Source organism: Hippoglossus hippoglossus, chromosome 10 (assembly GCF_009819705.1).
Source record: "Hippoglossus hippoglossus isolate fHipHip1 chromosome 10, fHipHip1.pri, whole genome shotgun sequence".
Classification (NCBI taxonomy): Eukaryota; Metazoa; Chordata; class Actinopteri; order Pleuronectiformes; family Pleuronectidae; genus Hippoglossus; species Hippoglossus hippoglossus.
This window is the reverse complement of record NC_047160.1, coordinates 14,109,132-14,130,490: the sequence shown is the minus strand read 5'-3', so window position 1 is coordinate 14,130,490 and position 21,359 is coordinate 14,109,132. Positions and strand designations below refer to the sequence as shown.

Here is a 21,359-nt window from a genome sequence, read left to right as displayed (position 1 = left end):
CCTCCTAGAATCAATCACCCTCTCAGATGTGTTAACACCACGTGTTTGTGCACTATTGTACATCATCAGAGCAGGGTTATTGTTATCAAATGATCATTATCAGCTCTCATGGAGTAGGGGGGGGGGGGTGGGGGAAGGAAAAAAAGTTGTGCTGTGCCAAAAAAAAGCTTCCTTCCTGCTGTTTTCTGTCTGTGAACTTCAAAGGATGTGCGCCCACCAAATTTCCATAACTTTTATGTGTAATCTGTTCCTAATGAGCGATGTATATCCAACCATTTCTCCATTTCTTTCTACTAGTCAAGTGTTGTATTGTAGAAGGAAAGGAGGAATGGGCAGTTTATTTTTTTCCTGTGGCAGAAATGAGCCAATTAATTGTGTCCGGCCCTGCACAGCCACATATGCTTCTACAGGCTAGAGCTTCTTTGACCTGCGCTATATGCTACCAGTTATATATATATATATATATATAAGAAAAACAAATTATTATTCTACAACGTGTGTTTTTCCTCGTTTTAGTTCTCGCTGTTCTCGCCGAGCAGATCCAGTACAACGTGCGGAAAAAAACTGAACCGACTGAGTGATAGCATCGAAAGCTCAAGATAATGAATAAGAAGAGTCGTCAAAATATTCAATACAATGCAAAAGACTTTAATAAATTTCAGAAGCGCACACATACATAAACAAAACATTTACAGTTTTCTCCACACTGGCAAATCAAAGTCAATTACAAAGATCATGTAAGGTGCATATTGTAATTCACATTGAATAAAAGTGAGGTTGTCGTGTCTCTTTACAAGGACAAAAAAATCTTTCCCCATGTATGAGTGTTTTTTTTTTTTCTCTTTTCCCCAAAGATCAGGCAAATCTAATCATTACACAGTGCTAGGATGCTATGTATATTTAATACTGTGGCTCCTACGCAGTATTGAATACATTTGATACCATAATTACATTAATATACCTCCTTCAATAATAACAACCTGTCTCACAAAGAGGCAACATACATAGAATTAAAAGCTTTAAAATAGACATAGTCTGTAGAACCGTGACATATAGAGACTGGAACAAAATAACAATTAAAAAAAAAAGGCTTTTGGTCTGTGCAGTAATTTTGTTTAAATACAGTATACATTGTCTCTCACAAGAGGGGGAACAACCCTGGTCCAGCCCATCTGTACATTTCAAATTGACTACACAGGCTATGTCCATTTTAATGACTCTAATTCTATGGTTATATGTATGTACTGTAAATGCCGGTTAGGCCTTACCTATCAAAGCAGTCTGTAGCTCACCAGTTAACAAGACTATAGGACAACAACGCTGCTAACCCATCGAGCCAGTTACTGGTGTGTGCTGTGGAATATACTCAAATCAGAACACACTGAAACCATAGTGAATCTACTGGTGTAGAAGTAGTGAGGGCAAAACGATGCTCTGAACCAAAAGGGCTAAGAAGTAGTAGTTTCTGTCAAATGTTAACTTATTGCTGTTTTTTTAAACCGAAGCCTGGATTACCTTATTTTTTTTTTTTTTCATTTTAGTGTTCAATTTTCTTCTCATCAGAAAAATTCCTTTTGTCAGCGTAAATAAGTCTAGTCGTTTTTGCTTAAGCCCACCAACCCATATTAAAGACCGCCTGAGGATTATTACTGCTCTTTTTTTTCACCATCTGGAGTCATTTTAATATGGATCTCACAGGTTAAATCACTTCCGACTTAGGAATTGAAGGCGACACACAAAAGGTTAGGCTTAGTGCTCTTCAAATCTGCCCTACATAAACAGCTTTTGATTATAACCTCAGGAGTTAGTCCCTTGTGATTGTGGCTTAGCTCAAAGTATTAAACTTGTCCTACCACTCCTCCCAGTGTAATAACAGCATGGCGATCGGCAGCACAACTGTAAAGCACTACAAACGTGGTCATATTGTGGGGCCACGCATTTCTCTGTCACATTAGCCACACTCGTCACTAACAACGCTATAAGTGGCCGTGAAGAAAGTGGGGCCGAAAGAGGCAGAACAGGGTTCACTGTACTAATGTAAGCCTACAGGTTGTAGACCTTGCAGCATAAACACATTAGAAGTCATTAGTTCCATGAGCAACGTCAAATGATACAAAAGTCAGAAAGTAAGAAAATAAAATGGCCACCAGGCAGTTTTGAAAACAAGGCAAAGGAATGGAATCAATAAATATAAACACCATCAACTCTGTGATAGATATACATACATACATATAAACATACTTTACAGATCTACTGACTGTATTTGACACCTATTTTACAGAGTGGCTGCTGGAGTGGGACATTTTCCGAGGAGGGTTCAGGGGCATACAGTTTCATCCTCACCAACACAGGTAAGTAGTAGCATAGGACTCAAAGCATTTTCAAACTTCCAACAGATTCACAGGAGGAGCTTTGTCAAGTTTCAGGCAGGCAACATGAAGCGTCCTCTCTTTTTCTGAGATTTTTTCCCCTTCAACTTCATCTTTTCTCTCGATTGTATGAAGAGGTGGGGTTTGAGGCTGTAGACAGTAAAGTACTTGTTTCACCTCTTCAGTTCTCGCCTTCCTCCTTTTCCTTCCTCTGCCCTCTCTCTCTCTCTCTCTCTCTCTTTCTCTCTCTCTCTCACACACAGACAAACACACTCTCTTTCTCCTCTTTTTCTCTCTTTAGGTAGTGGGAGCTAGAGATTGATTTTAATCCTGTGGGAGCGAGCTGTACCTGTGCCACAGAGTGTGCCATAGTGTGGTGGTTTCAGTGCCGTCTCCTGAAATATAGAGAGACAGACAGATATAGGGAGATTGTAGTTACAATATCATCGAGCTCTGAGCAGCCTAAGCCTCAGTCTTATCAGTGCGAGGCTACCCTGAACACTGAATAAGAAGAATCTCTGAAGAGAGTGTGGAAGATAAAGAAAAAAGGAAAAAAGCATTCTTCAAGGCACGGCTGGCAATCACGTCATTATCTTGTCAGGTTTCCTTGAAGAATGCTACAGGTGTCACATGTTTGTGCATTTTTCTCCTGTACTTATCAGAGCATGCAATCTCATCCAATTATCACTCCCAATTTGTTGTTTGTCTCCCACCACACTAGTGCAACACTCTTTGTGTCCCCTCAAAAAGCCATTTGGATCAATTTAGGCCCACTCTTTCTTTCGGACCCTTGCCAGTGGGTCCTCTGATATGTACAGAATATCATATTTGGCTGCTCCTCAGAAAGTTTGCAACACATCTGCCCGTATCTGCATCAGGAAGAATCTGAACTAGTAGCGCGAACATCAGCAAGGCACAGTGATTACGGATGCAATGACTCAACAGAAAAAGAAAAGAATCAAATCATAAGAAAATGAAACCAAATACGAAACAATGACAATAAAATAAAGTTGCTGGATTTAATACTGGCATAAGATTTGATGAACGAGCCTGGTTAGCCTTTTAAAATCATCTTGTCCCCCCTGGTTATGTACCCACTTGGAGTCAGCACAAGCCCTTTGTCATCAGACCATGGGTGGGCGAGTGGGAAAGGCCCGTGCCTTCACCCACACAAATAAATGACGATAGGCAAAAAGTTTGTTCACTGCTGCCCTCGTAATCCAACGCATATTTTACAAAGATAATACCATAAATAAGGTAAAAGAACAACAAATATGGTCGAACGGGTATTTAATCAAACTGTAACTGTATGCCTATGTGATTTTACAAAACCACATACAGCAGTGTCCCCGCTACTGAATCATCGGCGGTTAGCTTCGTTAAGCAGCGACCCCTTCGTGCTCCGCGGCTACAGAATTATGGGCCAAACAAAAGAATGTATTAGCCTTTTCCAGCCTTGCATATTCATGGTGATGTCTGAGATCACTCAAGCAGGGTGTTACTCGTTTGATCTGCCTCTGCTAAAACACACACTCTCACAAGAGCTCCTCATCACTGGAGGCAGATTGACCTCTTATATCACGGGGTGGGGGTTAAAAGAAAATGATGATATGCGTAAATAAAAAAAGAGAAGAGCCGGGAGTGGAGGGAGGAGGTTTCGCATGTGCAAATGTGGCTCTCGCTGTATAATGAAGCCATATGGCGGCACAAATCTGTAGTCTCTGAAGTATTTTTACAAGCTTTACTCTTTATCAGCTACATCTGTAGAGTCCCTGAAAACATTTTCCGTGACCTTCAGCCATAATCGTCTCCTCCTGTGCGGCCCTCCCCCTTTTATATTCCATGGGTGGGCGTTTTGTCGTACCTTTTTTCCATTTTTTAAACTGCCTTACTTATGTGGGAGGGCGTGGGGCAACGACAGATCATCGCAAAGGCACTAAAGCACTGCCTGTCACTTTGATGATCAAAAAGGAAAAGGAGGCACCTACCTATGATCTTTGATTCTGGACTCCTGGTATTAGGTTTGGGGCTCAAGAGAGACTGAATCGCTGCCACTGACACGACTAAATGCAGCTTTCGTTTTAACAGCCACACTTGAAATGATCTGAACAAGATCTGGAGTGCTCAAATATTCTCCTACCTTGTCAGATAAAAGCGACAATCAATTGTTGTTCTTCGGGGCTTTGAAAATAGTTTTTCTTCAAAGAGGCATGAAGATCAAATCAGGGATAGTAAAAAAAAACAAAAAAACACTAGACTGCTGGTCAACTATTGTCACATCACTTTGGAACCTGAGAACGCCACTAACCCAAGGATACGACGTGACATCACTGATAATCTTAAAGGACGGCTGCCTTTTTTATTCTTCCTTATCAGCCTCATTCGAAACCTAATTACAGTGATTTTAATCATACTGTAGTACGAGTGATTAACCCTTTGGTGCATTTAATTAACCTTTGCAGCCACCAACTCTCACCAGGCAAAGCTTCATGCTATTTTTTTCCATGACACATGCTTTAAATAAGCACACTTAAAGCTAGTGGGAAATCTAATGTCTAAAGTGGGAGGCATCACTTGTCAGTTGCTCGAGGGGACAGGGAAATTTTGATGTATTATCAGCTAACTGAAGATATGGTTAGTGAGTAGAACCAATGAGGACAGATTGTTCTCGATAATGCTGCAAGCGTGTGACACAAAACTACGAGAAGATTACGAATGTTAAGCCTGACCTCTCTCTCTCCGAGCAATGAATAAATATATACGTAAAATACGATCAGATACAAACATAGCCTGATGTTTACTAATCATATATTCATTGATTTTAAATTCTTCGCTCAAAAATACTCCACTCTGATTAGCAACATAAGCGAAAATCAATTTGAGTCCCTGATGCATAAAATTTATGACAGATAATAATTCAGAATGGTAGAGCGCAGTCTGAATATTTCTGCATATTCCAGGGCAGTCACTACCAGTACGAGGGGGAAAATCATTCTGACAAGTCGTCAGTGTGTCGTACAAACACATTATGAATTAAATCTTTGGTACCAAAGACATGTAGTAGGCTTACGCATAAAGTACCGTGGCAGAGCATAGCTTTTAACCAGGGTTTCAAATAAAAGGTGGATGAAGGGGATGACTATCAACTCTGTGTGGGTGTCTTCATAAATTATCCACAAGCACAATACTAAACGGGATCAACAGTCATTTACGGAACGGTGCCATGAGGAATTTCTTGCTAGATGTCACACAGAAGCGCACTGGGAGCAAAGAGGCAGAAATGAAGCAAAGATCTGAAAGCTGTGTGCAGCATGAGGCTAGACGCAAACAAAAGCAAGTACCTCATCAAACAAAATCAATAATTGATGCAATATTATGAAATTCACCCAGAATCGGATGAATGGCAGTTGTGATAATTATGATCAAAAGTGTAACAAAAATGAAAGCCAGTGCAACCAAGCAACAACCAAAAGTCCCCAAAATCATAAAAGAAACAAAATGGAGAAAAAAAATGGAAATTGTTGCAAAATCAACTGAATGTTTGACATTGAGTGAAAACTATGGCAGAACACAGATCAGTGTGAATAAATTGCAATCGTGTGCGCTGATTAATCAGCCATGATTCAATCCATTGTTCTGGAGAAAGCATATCAAATATCAACATGTATGTTCTCTGTCATGCACTAGGGATACAATTATTGCATTCCTCTGTGTCCTCTCTTACACAAACTGCAACACACCACAGATGCAAACTCGTGTTGTGATGTCATCGCACCCTCTCCTTTGTGAGCTAATTCGTAGAATTTAAAGAATGTGTATCTACGTGTGTCGTTTATAACAATAATTGGAGTCATTAAAGTGGAGCATTTATGGGCTAAATGCAACGTCGCCCTGGCAGGATTTTTTATGGACTACTGCTCCCTTGGTGTTTAAGTATATTGGTCTCAAGGCTCTGCATCACCTTGATCCCTGTGACCCCCTCCCCGCCCAAAGCAGTACTCAGTCTTCCCCATGGCGCTCTGCTCTGGCTGTCAGGACCGAGCAAGGCCACCTCTCCTTACCTCTGATTTACATTTATTTCCCTCGCCAGCTTTTATTTATTGGGGCACTTCGCATTTGGCACATATCTCTTAGGGAATCATAAGTCCTTAGCTGTACCTTGGCATTCACATGGGCTTCTCTCCCACGAAGCCTCTCAGGCCCATGGAAGCAAGTTAATATTGAGGACAGAAGCCATAAAAAGTGGAATTGTTTATCGACATGTTTTACCATGTCAAAAGCAATTTTTTTGTTCTTTTCTTGTGCTACAGCCTGCACACTTTTTTTTTGCCTAAATGCATACCTGATAAAGTGAATAGCCTTTTTCACTCTGGCTGCCACATTCTTTTTTTCATGGCTTGTTTAATGTGTCAGTCAAATATAGTAGCACACAGGTTCATTCGCCCTTGACCTTGAATACATCAGTCGAGTTCAAACATTGCTGCCGATCCCTGGCTCCTCTAAATCACACTACATGGCCACCAACCACTCATACTGGTATTTAAAAGAGCTTGCCATCATAATTGCATTGCTGCGATAACCAAGCTTTTGAATAAGAAATTAACCTGGAAAAGTAGTTTTGTAAAAGATTATGAGATTTAAGTTGCTTATAAAAGAGGGTGAACACATAAATAAAAAAATAATCAGGACAGAGAAATGTTCTGTCCTCTAATTGCGACACATTGTGTTTCTTTTGTTTTGTTGCAAGTCTTGAACTCACTGACTTAAGTGCAAATGACATTCATGTAGACGTGGTCATTGTCTGTGTGGGAATATCCCCTGGCTCCATGCTGCCACCCTCCCCCTTTCACATCACCTACCATGGGACAGCAAGGGAAGTGTGAGTGGGGACTAGTGTGGGTGGGTTTAAAAAGGAAGTCGTGAATTACCTGTCGGGTGGTGATTTGCCCCGCAGTCTTGAATCCCCCCTGACAGCTGCACTCTGAGACACTGTATGGGTCGGAGCTAGTCGATGAGCACTTGGAGAGTGAGTCACAGCCGACTACGAACGTGTTGTCCAAGGGGAGCTCCTGGATCACGTGGTGTTTCTTTGGGGCCACTGGAGTCTCCGGTTTGATTTGAAATGTAGGTTGAGGGGACGCTGACTTGTAATGCTTGGCTAAGTCTGGGCTGTCGGGTTTGAAGGTGGTTGGCGTGGTGGCCCAGTTGTACTTCCCCATGGTTTGCTCCTCTAGCTCCACAGGGAGATCCAGCGTACCATTAACATGCTCATGGCTAGGGTCATCGTGCTTGGATTCATCTATGGTCACAAAGTTCAGGAGGAGGCTCTTGGGGGATCGCTTCTTTCTCTTCTTCTTCTTCTTGATCTGACGGTTCTCTTGGTTGGGGGACACCCACTCACCACTCTGCTTGCCCTTCTGCACCACTTTGTGTCTGGGTGTCTGCCGGCAGCGCACCAAGGCAGTCACAAATATCACCAAGATAACAGTCATGGTCCCTGCTATGATAGCTATGACAACAATCACATATCCATTGGCTTGAGGTGTTACCTCACTGTCCCCAATGTTACGGTCCAAGGGTGTCTCCATACTTTTTCGCAGCTGCTCTTGAATGAAGGTAGCATTTGACACAGTGTCATTGACAAATAAGTGAATAAGCGCGATAGCGTGTAATGACTCAGGCTGGCCTAGATCTTTCACCTTGACAACAAGCCTATGCAGCCCCTGATCGGCTGTCAGTATTTTCTCCTGTAGTGTTATGTTACCAGTTGTTTTGTCGATGGCAAAGAGACCTCGAGGAGAGACCCTAGATGTGATGATGATGCTGCTGATAATGCTGTACTGCAGCTCAGCATTCATACCTGTGTCATTGTCAATGGCAAACACCCTGGTGACCACAGCGCCAGGGGTGGTGGTGGTTCGCACTAGGTCATATGAGTAATTGGAGGATGGGATGACGAACACAGGGCGATTGTCATTTACGTCCACTACATTGATCGTGACCTTGGCATAGGAGGAGCTTGGAGGGTGGCCTCCATCTACTGCCTTGACCATAAATGTGTAGGAACTCTGCTGCTCCCTATCAAAGGTGATATTGGGCTTGATCACACCAGTTTGAGGGTCGATGATGAAATTATCTTTGCCGTTCAAAATGGACAGAGTTATAACAGCGTTATCTCCTGCATCTGCATCCGTCACTGTGATTAAGCCCACAGTTCCAAAGAGAGGCAGGTTCTCAGGCACATAGAAGTTGTACTCGGGGTGTGTGAAAGCTGGACTGTTGTCATTAAGGTCCTGGACGATTAGCCTGACAGTGACATTGCTCTGTAGGAAAGTGGAGCCATTGTCCCTCGCTATGACAGTGAATGAGTACCTCTCCTGCTTCTCTCTGTCCAGTCGTTTGCCAACAGAGAGGATTCCTGACCGTCTGTCTATGTTAAACCCATCAGGTGTGTCGGGGCCAAGAGTATAAATTATCTCAGCATTACGTCCGCTGTCTGCATCAGTGGCACTTATTTTTATTAACTGTGTAGAGGGGTCATTGTTCTCCGGTATGGAAAGTTGGATTTCCGGCTGGGGGAAGATGGGTGCATTGTCGTTCTCATCCTTGATTTTAATTAAAACCATAGCTGAAGTGTTCAAAGGGGGCGTCCCCCTATCCGAGGCCACTATCTTAATTGCATATTCTCGTGTCGTCTCGTAATCTAGGGGGGCAGCTGTCTCTAGTAGGAACTGATCATTAAAGACAGGCTTCAACCGGAATGGAACATCATGGTCAGTGTAGCAAGCTACTTTGCCATACAGATCTGCATCCTTGTCAGTTACAGTAATTAGGGCTATTTTGGTGTTGAGAGGAGCATTCTCAGACAACAGAACAGTCCCATTAACCAGGTTGATAATGTAGCGAGTGTCTATGGAGGGAACATTGTCATTAACGTCTGTTACATTAACAGTCACTGTGGCTCTGGACGGGGTAGAGCTGCCATCGCTGGCCAGGACAATGAGTTTATGAACAGGAGTTACCTCCCTGTCCAGTGGCTGCTTCACAGTAATCAGTCCTGTAGAGCTGTCAATAGCAAAATGACGTTTGGTGGAGGCAGAGATCTGGTTGCTGAAGGAAAAGTGGATCTGTGCATTAGAACCCAGGTCGGCATCTGTGGCATGGAGCTGAGCAACCGATGTTCCCATGGGGGCATTCTCTGGTACCGTGACCTCCAGCTCACTGTCCTTGAAGATGGGGCGATTGTCATTGACATCAGAGATGGTGACTTGGAGAATGGCAGTGCTGGACTTGGGAGGATTTCCACCATCTTCTACCTTTATTTTCATGACGAACGTGTCCTTCTGCTCCCGGTCCAGGTTCTGCTGAACGATGAGCTGTGGCCACTTGTCACCTTCGGGGGTCTCGATGATGTCTAAGCCAAACTCGCTGACACTCTGCAAAGACAAAACACATTTTCACTTAGCTTGATTCTTTTTTTGTACACATAATACCAATATCTGAACTCCACACAGTTTTTTATTAACAAACTTATGATCATTAAATAACCTATTAGATTTTTCAGTTTATTTACCTCATATATCCAGTGTCTAAAGATAGAAAGTGTCATAAGTTGAGCAAAGCCCTCTATATAAACAGACTGACATATCAATTCCATAAGTAAGAAGACTATATTTTCTCCCAGGTAATAACAAAGGAAGGTACAGTGATACATTCTTTATTCTTGGTGATATGTTTGTTCTTTGAGTGTGGATTTCTTTTCAGCTGTTTTCGAAAGCCGAACAGCCTGTTGAGATATTTCCTTAGGCTACTCGGGTTCATTTGTAGTCCTTCTTCGGATCAGGCTTTTAGGCAGTGATGAATGTCAAGAGCAAATTAAACAGCCCAGGACATTCTTGAACAAGGCAGCTGGTTCTTAGCTTTGCTGTGCTCATCTCAGCTGGGTGCCTATACTAATGTAAAGCATTTTCAAAAATACTAATCATCAGCTAGTTTTAAAGATTAAATTTCTTACATACACTACAAAGCACATGGAGCAGAAAATTACCAAATGTCAGTAAGTTGATCCTTCTAAAAAATGGGCAAATTACCATGCTCTGAATAAATTGTATATTGCATATCTTACTATTGCCATCTGGGTATACATTATTTGCTTCTATAGTACCTTCACTAGAATAAGATTTCACTCGTACATTCTAACCACCCTCCTTCCTTGCATCCAGTTAGAATAGAGCAGGCAGCTTTGTAACATTTCAACTTCAGTATGGAGAGAGAGACAGTTGGAAATGGAGACACACCAATAAGCTCCCATTTATATACACTACAAGACCAGATCACCACAGATTAAGAGTAGGAGAGTGAAAAATCCTGCCTATTAGAGGGATTTTTGCTGGAGAAGTGCTAAATCTAGGCAAAAGTAAAGCCGAAGGAAAATGAAAACAAATGCATAAGTAATCCCCATGAGAAACCAGAGGAACTGGCAGTGGCTGTTATGAGTAATTGCCTTCCACGCAAAAAAACTAGCACTAATATTTACAATTGCAGATAGGGTATGGCATGGATCCATGTAAGTTTTCAAATTAGAAGAGAGGGGAAGTAAATGAAGGAGGAGAGGGGGAAAGAGACACAAGCGGCAGAAACAGAGAGAAAGAGAGAGAAGGGGGAGGGAATAAGAAGAAGATCAAGCCCATGAATGAGCTGCATGCACATTATGAAACAAAGAAGCCCTTTGAAGCTCTTTCAGTCAGAAGCAGTTTCATGGTAAAACAAGAAAAAGCATCCTATTTAAAGCGATAAGCTCCATGCTGCACATAATGTTGGAAAAGATTACTCTGTCTAGGCACAGCTATCAAATGAGATTAAGATATATACATTCTCCATGTTCAAGGGAGGAACATTTCAACCAAATTGTGAGCACACGAGTCCTCGGTAGGTTTCAAAATCCAGAGCCAATCCTTGTGCCAACACAGTGTTGTGGCCGACAGAAGCAAACGTGCAGCTGCAGCATGTAAATTATTGTGTACTCTGAAAAATTGCTTGCCGAGGGAATGTTGTCAACATGTCAGTGATTGACAGAACTACTTAAAACAGCAAACACTGCAGCAATGATCTTTCAGACCTTATTTTGTGATCCTTATGGCAAGCATAAGTCATATAGGGATAAGCAGACATGGCATATAAAGCTATGTGTGAAAACTTAAATAAAATGCCTCACGGATGAACAGTGCCCGATCCCATGCCGAACTATCTCTGTCGTAACTGAAAGGTCCAAGGCAACATTCTGGGGGATCTATTACGAGGCACTACTCCATCTGCACAGAGCTGCTCAATCCTTGGTTGTTTGAATAAGCTCACAGATTCAGCACAGTAGCTGAGTAGCTGAACACTGATATTTGGCAAAGCCTGATGTTAATAGTAGGATGTTGAGTTAGGATGTGTCAAAGGGAATGCTCCACAATGATTTATGAGCCTGCATTTCTTCTATGCTTTTTTCTTGGTTTCACACAATTTTACAACTGACAAGACAGCGCTCAGTGCATTTCAATAAGTTGAAGAGAGCTATCTCTCAGGCTGTGCATCCTCCTGAATGCAGAATTAGTCTGGTGGATTGTGATAAAATCTAGGGCAAGCTAAGAAAAGGCCAAATACTAGCATGAATCACTCGCTGGAGACCCTAAGGCTTAGCAAAGTTCTCTAAACGGCTAAGTGTGCATTTTACCATGCCTCACTCATTAAACACATGTGTACTGCACAGGTATGTTGAACTTCCATGACTCACCATTCATTTCACATTACAGGGCCAAAGGTCTCCTCGGTGATCAGAGTGGGAACGGGGCACTGTACGTGGGATGTGTGTGGTACACGATCTAATCAGAGCGGGATATGAAAATGACTGAGGGACACTGACAGAAGCAGGGGTGGCTGTTGATGAGAGAGAGACGACTCTCAACCTCATTCTGCAGACAGTGCCTCAAATTATCAGTGGATGCATCTTTCAGTCAAGTTGACGACCTTATTAAAACTCAGAGGAGACTGAGATTGGGCTGTGAATATATCAGGAAGACTGTAGTCACGCTGATGCCCATGGATGGGGCGAACTGGGGACAGCTATTCATCACAAGCTATAGCGGCTCTTTATAATGCTGATAGAGACTCACCCTCTCTCTGTGTTTTTCCTTCCCATTTTTTTCCCTTCCAAACCTTATTCACTTTTGCCCCTGGCCATGATCTCATGCATAGAATTAAGACAAAAGAAGCTAGGAAATGTTTGTCTTTTTTGTCAAACCCTAAAAGAGGATAATGTGTCAAAATAAGATGCTAATGAAAGCTGGAAATGCTTGGCAGCGAGCTCACCGCCCCAAAATCCTATTCACAGCCTATAGGCAGCATGCAGTGCATTAATCAAATTTATGTGCTACTTGGCAATGGAGCTTGAATAAATTTTGCAGATTCAAAGTTAGAATGAGTTTCTGAATAAACTTCAAGCTCAGTCTTTGAGTACCAGCGAAGACCACTTCACCCACTCGAGAAATTAAGGTACATTTTGAGATAGACACGTAGCAACCGAGTTGGTTGCAAAATATAAGAGAAAAAGCCGAGGTAGGTGGCTAAAGGTTGAATGGAAGAGCCTTCCACTGCCCAACCAAACTGCAGACATCCACTTCATTATCCACTTTATCAAGGAGACATAGCCAGGCAAGCAGCAGACCACAGTTCCCTACAAACTTGAACAAGATGCCCACTATACATGTGTCTGAAGAGAGTGACATCATTTGGATTTCTGTAGTTTTTGATGTCGCATAACTCATACATCACTGAAATAAGAAAGTTGGCCCGCCAATAAAACCAATGGCAAACTCTCCTTTAGTCCTATGTGGATGTTTCTGTGTTGGCCTCTGAGATATCCTGTGAATATGTAAAGTGATCAGATCTGCTTTCAAGGGAGATCCTCCTCCATCCATGCATGTGATTGCTTTCTCTGACCTTGACCATTTCTTAGGTGCCTTCTCTGCAGTTCAGATGACGTAACACATCACTGCACAGCACTGATGGCAAAGTTTCACTCAAAGTGTAATTACCAGCCATTACGTGTGGAGCACTGTGTAGGATGAAATTACCTGTTGTCCCTTTTCGCGTTAGAAAAGGACAAAGTTGTGCAAAACGAGGCTACCGCGTTTCTTCTACTTGTTCTGTACATTGACAACTCAGACATGCTACATATGGAGTGGCTCACTTTGCTACGCTGTGGTAGCAATTTCAGCAAAGTGCCCTGTGTAACACAAGAAAACTGGGCAAACTATCATTGTCAGGAAGCTTCTGAGAGAAATCTCACAGGACCAAACAAAGATAGTCTAAGGGTGGCTTAAGGGCCGAGAGTTATTCTAGGAAATGCTTGCACATTCCCTCCCCTCTAAACCCTCGGCTTTCTACTGCACTTTTGAAATAAAAGACACCAAAGGTTGAAAATGTTGCTGGCTCCCATAATGTTCCTCGCTGTGTTTTACTCATATGGAGCCTGGAACACAAGGAAATTAATCTTGAGTACAATGAGAATATAATGAGAAGAAGTGAATCAGAGACACAGTGCCAAGGACGCTCTTATAGGAATTTCCTGCAAAAGATAATACAACCGCCGCCTCTGCAAGGGGTTTAGAAAGCTGTATATTGTGAAAAGGGCAAGAAAAATGATTGCGGATGATCATCATAATGAGCAGAGCATTTGGTTGGTGATTTTCCCGGTGTGAACAATTCAGGACATTGCGCTGGAGAGGCCTTGGTAGTGGAGCGACTCTTTAAAAATGCAAATCAGTATTCAAGGCAGACAGCCACGATTCTGCTCATTCCAACCCCATGTTAACTTCATCTGAGACTACAGGATGGATTTGTCATCTCTGTCTCGCACCGTGCGCTCGGTTCCAGTAACCTTCCTTTATTTATTATGTTTAGGATTTCCCCCAGAGTACTTGCATCTCCCTCTTTAATTACACTTCATTTGTAAGGGCTCGTGTCACCTCTAATACTCGTCTATCCACAAAGCAAAGAGTGTTGTCTGGACTATAAATGAAGAACGCATGATATTATCCTACATTTCTGGGTTTAGGGCTGACTCCATTAGGCAACAGAGAATATTGCACTGCAGTTTAATAGTGCATCAATTAGATGATGAAGAAAAGCTTTTGCTAGTGCTGCATGAGACACCTATTAGCATAATATAGTGCATTCCTTCTCTTTTGCTTTAATCTACGATGTTCAGCACATTCAACCTGTTGCTGGAAATTGGACATGGAGTGTGTGCTGTGTCTGCACTTTCCACTGCATGTTTTCTGATATTATTGTACTTGGTGAAAAGCCCCCTTCCTTTACAGTCTTCTTTCATAAAGACACAGAGCATATGGGAAATATCACTAGTCGGTACAAAATAATGTAAGCTTATTCCACTATATGAAAAAGTAGGTCATATCTTCAATCCAGATTCAAAATTAACAACACTGAGAGCAGGTTTATAGAGGAAGCTATAATGCAGAAGGTGAATTTTATTTAAAACCATATGAACTCAAAAAAGCCAACTATTCAGACCTGTTGTAAACAGATGGCCGTCTGCAGACTAAAATACTGCTTGCATTGGAGACAGGCATCTGTTTGTTTGAAAAAAAGAAATGCTCTACTATCTGTCCCATTTTATATCTTTCTAATTGTTTCTCCAAGACATAGATAGCTACACTAGTGTTTGTTTTAAATTTATGGCAGCAAATGTTCCTCTCTTGGATTTTCGAAAAAAAGCCAATTTATTCCACACTGAATAAAAAAAAAACCCTCTTTAATCTATTAAGTCCAAAAAAAAAGCAAACCAGGAAGATGAGGCTTGTTCCAGTGTTATAAAGCCTCAGGCTTTATCTTTCACTATCAAAATCTATCACTCGTTCACTATTGAACTAAATTAATTTGCACAAGATGGCTTTTAATTTAGACATGAGATTGCGGACATACAGTAATAGCCTCTTATCAATTTAAATTTTAGTGGAGTGAGCACTTAACAGTCTTTACATAGAAATTCATTTCAGTTTCTTAGACGTTTTTATTTATTTAGTAAGTAGCTGACAAATGGGCAAATAATTAATAAAAGAAACAGGTATATAAAAGAGTAATTATTGTTATGCACTCAGACGCTGTAGCAGGAGGGATGTTGGATAAACCACATTCCATGTTTATACGAGAACTAAGGAGAGCTAATTTGAAAATGGGCTGATGAAACAGTTTCGTCAGTTTTATGTCTTTTGTTATGTGTTTTTTTAAGCCTCTTTAAACAAACCTGATCAAAAAGGTAATAACTAAATCTACTCTGAACCATACACCTTTACAATACTGCTTATGTTCTTCCAATCAGCTGCAGTTTCCATGAAGGCACACACTAAAAATCTTAGTTTTTCCAACTAATTTCAAACCAATGTATATATATATAAAATAGACCCCTGAATAAGATAACTGTAATTACTCCTAACAAAAACAACAGTACCTCTGCATTTCATTTTATACACGATAAAGATGAAGAAGAAGTGATCCTCACCTTGACCAGTTCGTAGTGTTGGATCCCATTGATCCCTACATCAGGGTCAAATGCCGAGGGCACTGGGTATCGGGTGTTGATAGCTGTGTTCTCCGGGATTGAGATGTTTATTACAGTGGACTGGAAGAGGGGTGCGTTGTCGTTCACATCCTCGATCAGGAAGCGGATCTTGACCAATCGGAAGATCTCGTCCGGCAGCACGGCCACCTCAATCTCATAGTAGCAGCGTTTCTCTGCGAAGACCCCCGAGCAAAGCTTCTCCCGGTCTATTCGGTGATTGGTGGTAAAGATCTCCCCTGTGTTGGCCTCCACTCTCACCAAAGGCACGTCACCTGTCTTGTACACAGGCTTGAACTGCAGCGGCGAGGATAGCCTGATGTTGGGGTCTAAGTTGAGGTCCAGGTCCTTGCGCAGGTTGCCGATGCGGACGTTCTCTGGCTGCTCCTCCTTCACCGTATAGTCCCTCTCCTGGGCCCAGCATAGCAAGACCCCACAGGTGAGCAAGACCCCCAGCACATGAGCCTGACTTGCTAAGTCCATACTCGGGAGCGGATGGGAGCTTCACTTTTACAGCAGCAATTCTGTCGCGAGAGACAGAAAAAGAGAGAACACACAATGTCAGTGCGAAAAAAATTACACGGCATTCAAGTTCTGCTGTTATTAGTGGTACTTTTCCTCACAGAGAGTTTTCAACTTGACCTATTCATCCTAACTAGCTATGAGCCCACATCCTCCCAATGAGAGCAAATTAACGTTAGTTTTACACAATTAACCTTTGACGACATCCACTGAGCAAGCGGACACGTAAAGGTTGGCAGTTCACATATTCCATCAATCCGTTTCATCGCTGTAATGAATCATTTCTCTTTTTTTTTTTATTGAGAAGTATGAACGCAGTTGAGTTCAGTGTTGCGATAAAATAGTTGGCTTTGAAAGCTTGTTCACAAACCTACTTGCGCACGGAGAGAGAAAATATTTGGGACACAGAGAAAAAACTCAATTCATTTCTGAGTCTGTGTGAGTCAATGTGGTGCGGGTGGTGTCCTCATAAACTGCACATCGCATCCAGACTTCAGCTGATCGGGAGACGGCATAACTGAGCCCTGAGCGCTGGTGCCACGCCATGCATGAGCACAACACATGCAGTCGTACCGCTTGACAGCAACTATTAATGGACAACCTCATTTGCGCTGAACGTAAACAATTGAAGCTGGCAAATGTTTCATGAACGCCCATGTGGTGTAAACATAAACAGTTTGATAAGAGCACTGTTTAAAAGGGACTCTGGTGGAAGGAGAGGATGATGTGGAATTATTTACTGTGCAGCTGCCATCAATCAAATTAGCGAAATTTAATCATCAACTTCATTACATCCTGACAAATGAGCCTCTTTCCAACAGCAAATTTAAACAGCACCCACTTCTGCCTTCGATAAACTCTTACCAGAAAATTCGGAGCACATGAATTTAACATCACTGAACATTATTCTTTAATTGGTGTCAATATATTTGATGCTGCTGTTCTACAAAATATGTAACTGTTCTCTATGTGCCAAAGCTTGCCAAAGGGCAGGAGGCCCAATTGCCAAAACCCAAATAGGTCATTGGAAAACGATGAAGGAGTCTCACTCTGCAATGTCTTCGTTGCCAGTATACGCTAGCAAATATTGACTGCTTTCAACCAGCTGATTAGTAGGTTTGCTTAGTCATTCAAGGTACTTGCTTCATGTGGTTAGCTCGCTTTTTGGCTTATTTGTTCATTTAATCCATTCTTGGAAATATTAAATAAATGGAAGTTCCATTATTTCCACCACACTCCCAGTGGTCTCTGTCAATGGTTGGCCACACAGGCTGTAATGGGCTTTTGACAGAATGGTGGTAAAGCAGTGTAATTAGTATATCAGGATAAGTATATGTTTGTTCAGAGGAGTTTTGCTGTAAAGTAAAAGAATTTCATTACTAGTCTTTACATTGATTCTGGTGTGCAATGACATATCCAGATAAACCCACCAATGCCATGTTCACTCTTTGTAATAATACTGGCTCCCAGAGTGTATTCTAGTGCAATATATTTAACGACTAATATAATTTCATTGCTCATATCCCACTGTGTGTTTACATCCGCCAACCCCCTGAGTGTTTATTAACCTCATATGATTTTCCTCAAGATATTGGTTCGTATTCATAAGGCAGCTGGCTTGATATCAAACGTCCATTTCCTTTAAAAGGATGGCAAAAGTGTGTGACAGCGATCACACAAACAATGTGCTGCTAGAGCTGAAAAGGCAGTAACAAGGGACCACAAATGCCTGTTTGGGAACCGTAATATTTCCTACTTTATGAAATTTCCATCCATTTACATGAGTTGTATAATATCCTGCAGAAAAAAAGGTATGACCACCTAAACTGCACTACAGGGGTCCTCTAAATTGGCAAGGCAACAGCGTTCATAGCCATTGAAGCACTCGGCCTACCGACAAAAGGGAATTGATTAAAAATAAGAATTTAATTAAGCTGGTTTTGAATCAGCAACAATTGCAAGGCATTCATGCAGCCTGTAAAGACAGATTCCGTTTCACACATTTCATAAAGCAGTCACACGAGACTCATTAAAGACAGCTGGACAGAAAAGAAAAAGAAACAGCTGACATTGATCCGTGTGAGGGTTAGTCACTCTGCACATATAGAACATGCTTTATTCTACTGTCAAGTCAAAATATTGATGAGATATATCCCATTAGTGACTGTGACACACTTTACTTTGAAGTGTGCATCTTTCTGAGAGGGAGCAGCAATTGGCTTTCTGTGATGATCGCCATGCTCTCCAAGGCTGAGCTCACACAACGCATAATGAAGTTTAAATCACATCCCTAAATGGGATGTGATTCGCGGAAGTAAAAAAAACAAAAAACAGAAAAGATCAAAGCATGATCCAGATTTTCTCTTCCTCGTAAGTGACAATAATGTTCCGCAGGATGAAGGGGTGTCGTATGTCTTTTGACTCTAAGTATGTGAAGGAGTATGTAGTAACAAAAAGGACACCTTTGTAGTCCTAACATGTTTACTACTATAGATATATACATATAATACATTTACATACACTAAATGTATATGCAGTAGATAGATATGTCGAGGTCTTTCTCCTCCCACGGAATTAGAAGGCAAAACGTGACGTGCGATAGGTTGACCTTCAACATATTACGGACAAACATGTTTACTCCTCTTTTTCTATTAAATCAACGTGTCCTTTTTCCCGCTGAACAATGATTTTCCAATATTTGCACAGCTTTTCACGTGTCAAAACTCTTTATAAACCTGTCCACGAGGAATAGAATGGGTGAGAGGAGGAATTATGCTGGAGGGGGAAAAAGGTAAGCGGGAGGGAGACAGAAATCCTAGGTGTCAGTCAGAGTGTCTCCTTTGCTTACATTTCACTAGTCTCCCTGAAATGCTATTTTGAGCCCCAGACAGCAGGTTGAATCCAGTAGGCAAACTCAAGCCTCCCTCTTGAGAGACACAGAGCGAAGAGCACCGGGCCCGGCCCTGGATCACTTTACACGACAATGTGATGGACAGGCCTTCCTGGCGTTTGCATCTGCTGGAGGGGAGCCGCCAGAGGGGGAGAAATACAGCACATGTCACCCCCCCCCCCCCCCCCCCCCCCCCCCCCCCCCCCCACCCTCGCCCATTAAGATACCCTCAACTGGGACGCGGCCTCGGACCCGAGTTAGTAGGAGTCCTTTATATTACCCGTCAAGAGCCAGGTTTTCAGTTACTGGCGTATCTTTTAAGATCGCCTGTGGATCCAACAAAGGATTTTAAAAAGAAGGGCATCGGCAAATACAATACTTTTGATTGTCTTGGGCTTTCCCTCTTTTAAACAGCTTTAAGGATCGCTGACAGCCTGACAGACCAGGTTTCTGTCAAGATCACTCACTTCTTTTTCAGTCCACGCAGTCAGAACAATTTTCCTTACAAGGTGGAGGTATAACAGTTCTTTTCTCTTGGGAAACTTCAACAATGACTATACAACTCACGCTGGAAAGCCAGTAAAGTGCGAGAAAATGATGCTTGACATAAACGCAGGCTGCCATGACAATGTTTATAATTTATTTAATACTGAAATAAATACGTCTATTCAAGTTGAAATCTCACTGGGATTTGAACACCGCATTATCAGTGTCATTTCACTTTCATTTCTTAATTCTCAGACAGATTTGGGGTATGGACAGGTCATTGTACTAGTTGGGTAATAACGTTGTTGCTGGGTAATATTTCTTGTCCCCAATGCAGTAGAAAAATACCAAACTCATTCACAACGCTGTAACCGTAGACCTCAAGAGGGCAGTCCATACATGCAAATGCAATCCTAATACCAAATATACGTATCATATTTCTGTGTGCAGCTTATGTCATCTTGAATATTAAGTTAGACTTTTTTTTATAAAAAAATGGGACTAAATCAGACAAGGGAAAACATTTTCAGAGAAACTGTGCCATTAATTAAAACAAGACAAATCAGTCAAATCAGACAAATGAAAAATGTCTGAAAGCAAAATAATAAAAAGCTATTGCTCGAGTAGAATTTAATACTAGAATAGAACTGGAAAAACTGGTGGCAGTACATTAATACATGTATCAAATTGGCCACATAGTTGAAGTTGTGCAGACACCATCGTTGGGTTTTGAAATAAGGAAAATTCAATGTGGGTTGTCACATCCAATGTAATATCTGTCATGGGGGAGAAGAAGAACTGAACTACTATATGATGAATATCAGCCAGCTAGTCAGGAGAGGATTCATAACTAAAACGATAACCAGACTCATGACTATTGCGATATAAAATAAATGTGACTTGGGAAGCAGAAATTTATAGAAGCTTGGACGCGTTCAAGTGGAACCACCAAACTCACACAGTGGGACGACAACTAAAAGCAGAGCTAAGAGAGAACATCTCTGACACCTGGGAGGCTTCTCTGAGGCTACAGGTTAGTTACACCATGAACTCTTTAGTCACTTTCTGACTCCCAAACTCATCACTCGTACTCAGTTGAATTTATCAGAGGTATGAAGACAATTGCAAACACTGTTATAAGAAGTAGGCTATAGAATGGAAGGATATTGCAGACTATGATCAATTGCTGTACACCTCCTGGTGAAATGGAAATGTGCGAGAGCAGATGGTTTTATTGCTCTTTTCAAATCAGACAAATAGTCAGGCTGCACCCATTTACTCGCTGATTCATCTTTTAGTACAAATACCATTGTGCAGCCAAAAAAAAAAAACCCTGCTGCTTACCTTGGGAAGGTTCACATCACCATTTGATTTAATATTGAGCTGATAAGCGAGGCCTTGTGGGAGTCTTAAACGGGCACAATATGAATTTATTGCATTTTCAGCAGGTATTGAATATTAGGAGCCCAAA

The 21,359-nt window shown here is 41.7% G+C and overlaps 1 protein-coding gene and 1 long non-coding RNA gene across 5 annotated transcripts in view; one reads left to right on the top strand and one right to left on the bottom strand.

The window, feature by feature from the left end:
* Positions 1-21,359, top strand: part of LOC117769252 — a 34,677-nt gene that overhangs the window by 7,797 nt on the left and 5,521 nt on the right. The window contains exon 2 of the long non-coding RNA XR_004615181.1: positions 2,017-2,351. This is a non-coding gene — a long non-coding RNA (uncharacterized LOC117769252). The remainder of the gene's footprint in view (positions 1-2,016; positions 2,352-21,359) is intronic.
* Positions 1-21,359, bottom strand: part of pcdh11 (protocadherin 11) — a 126,711-nt gene that overhangs the window by 102,329 nt on the left and 3,023 nt on the right. For 3 of the 4 annotated variants that reach the window (XM_034598049.1, XM_034598048.1, XM_034598050.1), the window contains exons 2-3: positions 15,934-16,514; positions 7,298-9,805 (exon numbers count right to left, since the gene is read on the bottom strand). In XM_034598049.1, coding sequence (XP_034453940.1) covers positions 7,298-9,805; positions 15,934-16,473 — 3,048 coding nt within the window. In that variant the 5' untranslated portion in view covers positions 16,474-16,514. Of the gene's footprint in view, positions 1-632; positions 2,765-7,297; positions 9,806-15,933; positions 16,515-21,359 lie in introns of those variants that run through there. The other variant, XM_034598051.1, reaches the window with a different exon arrangement.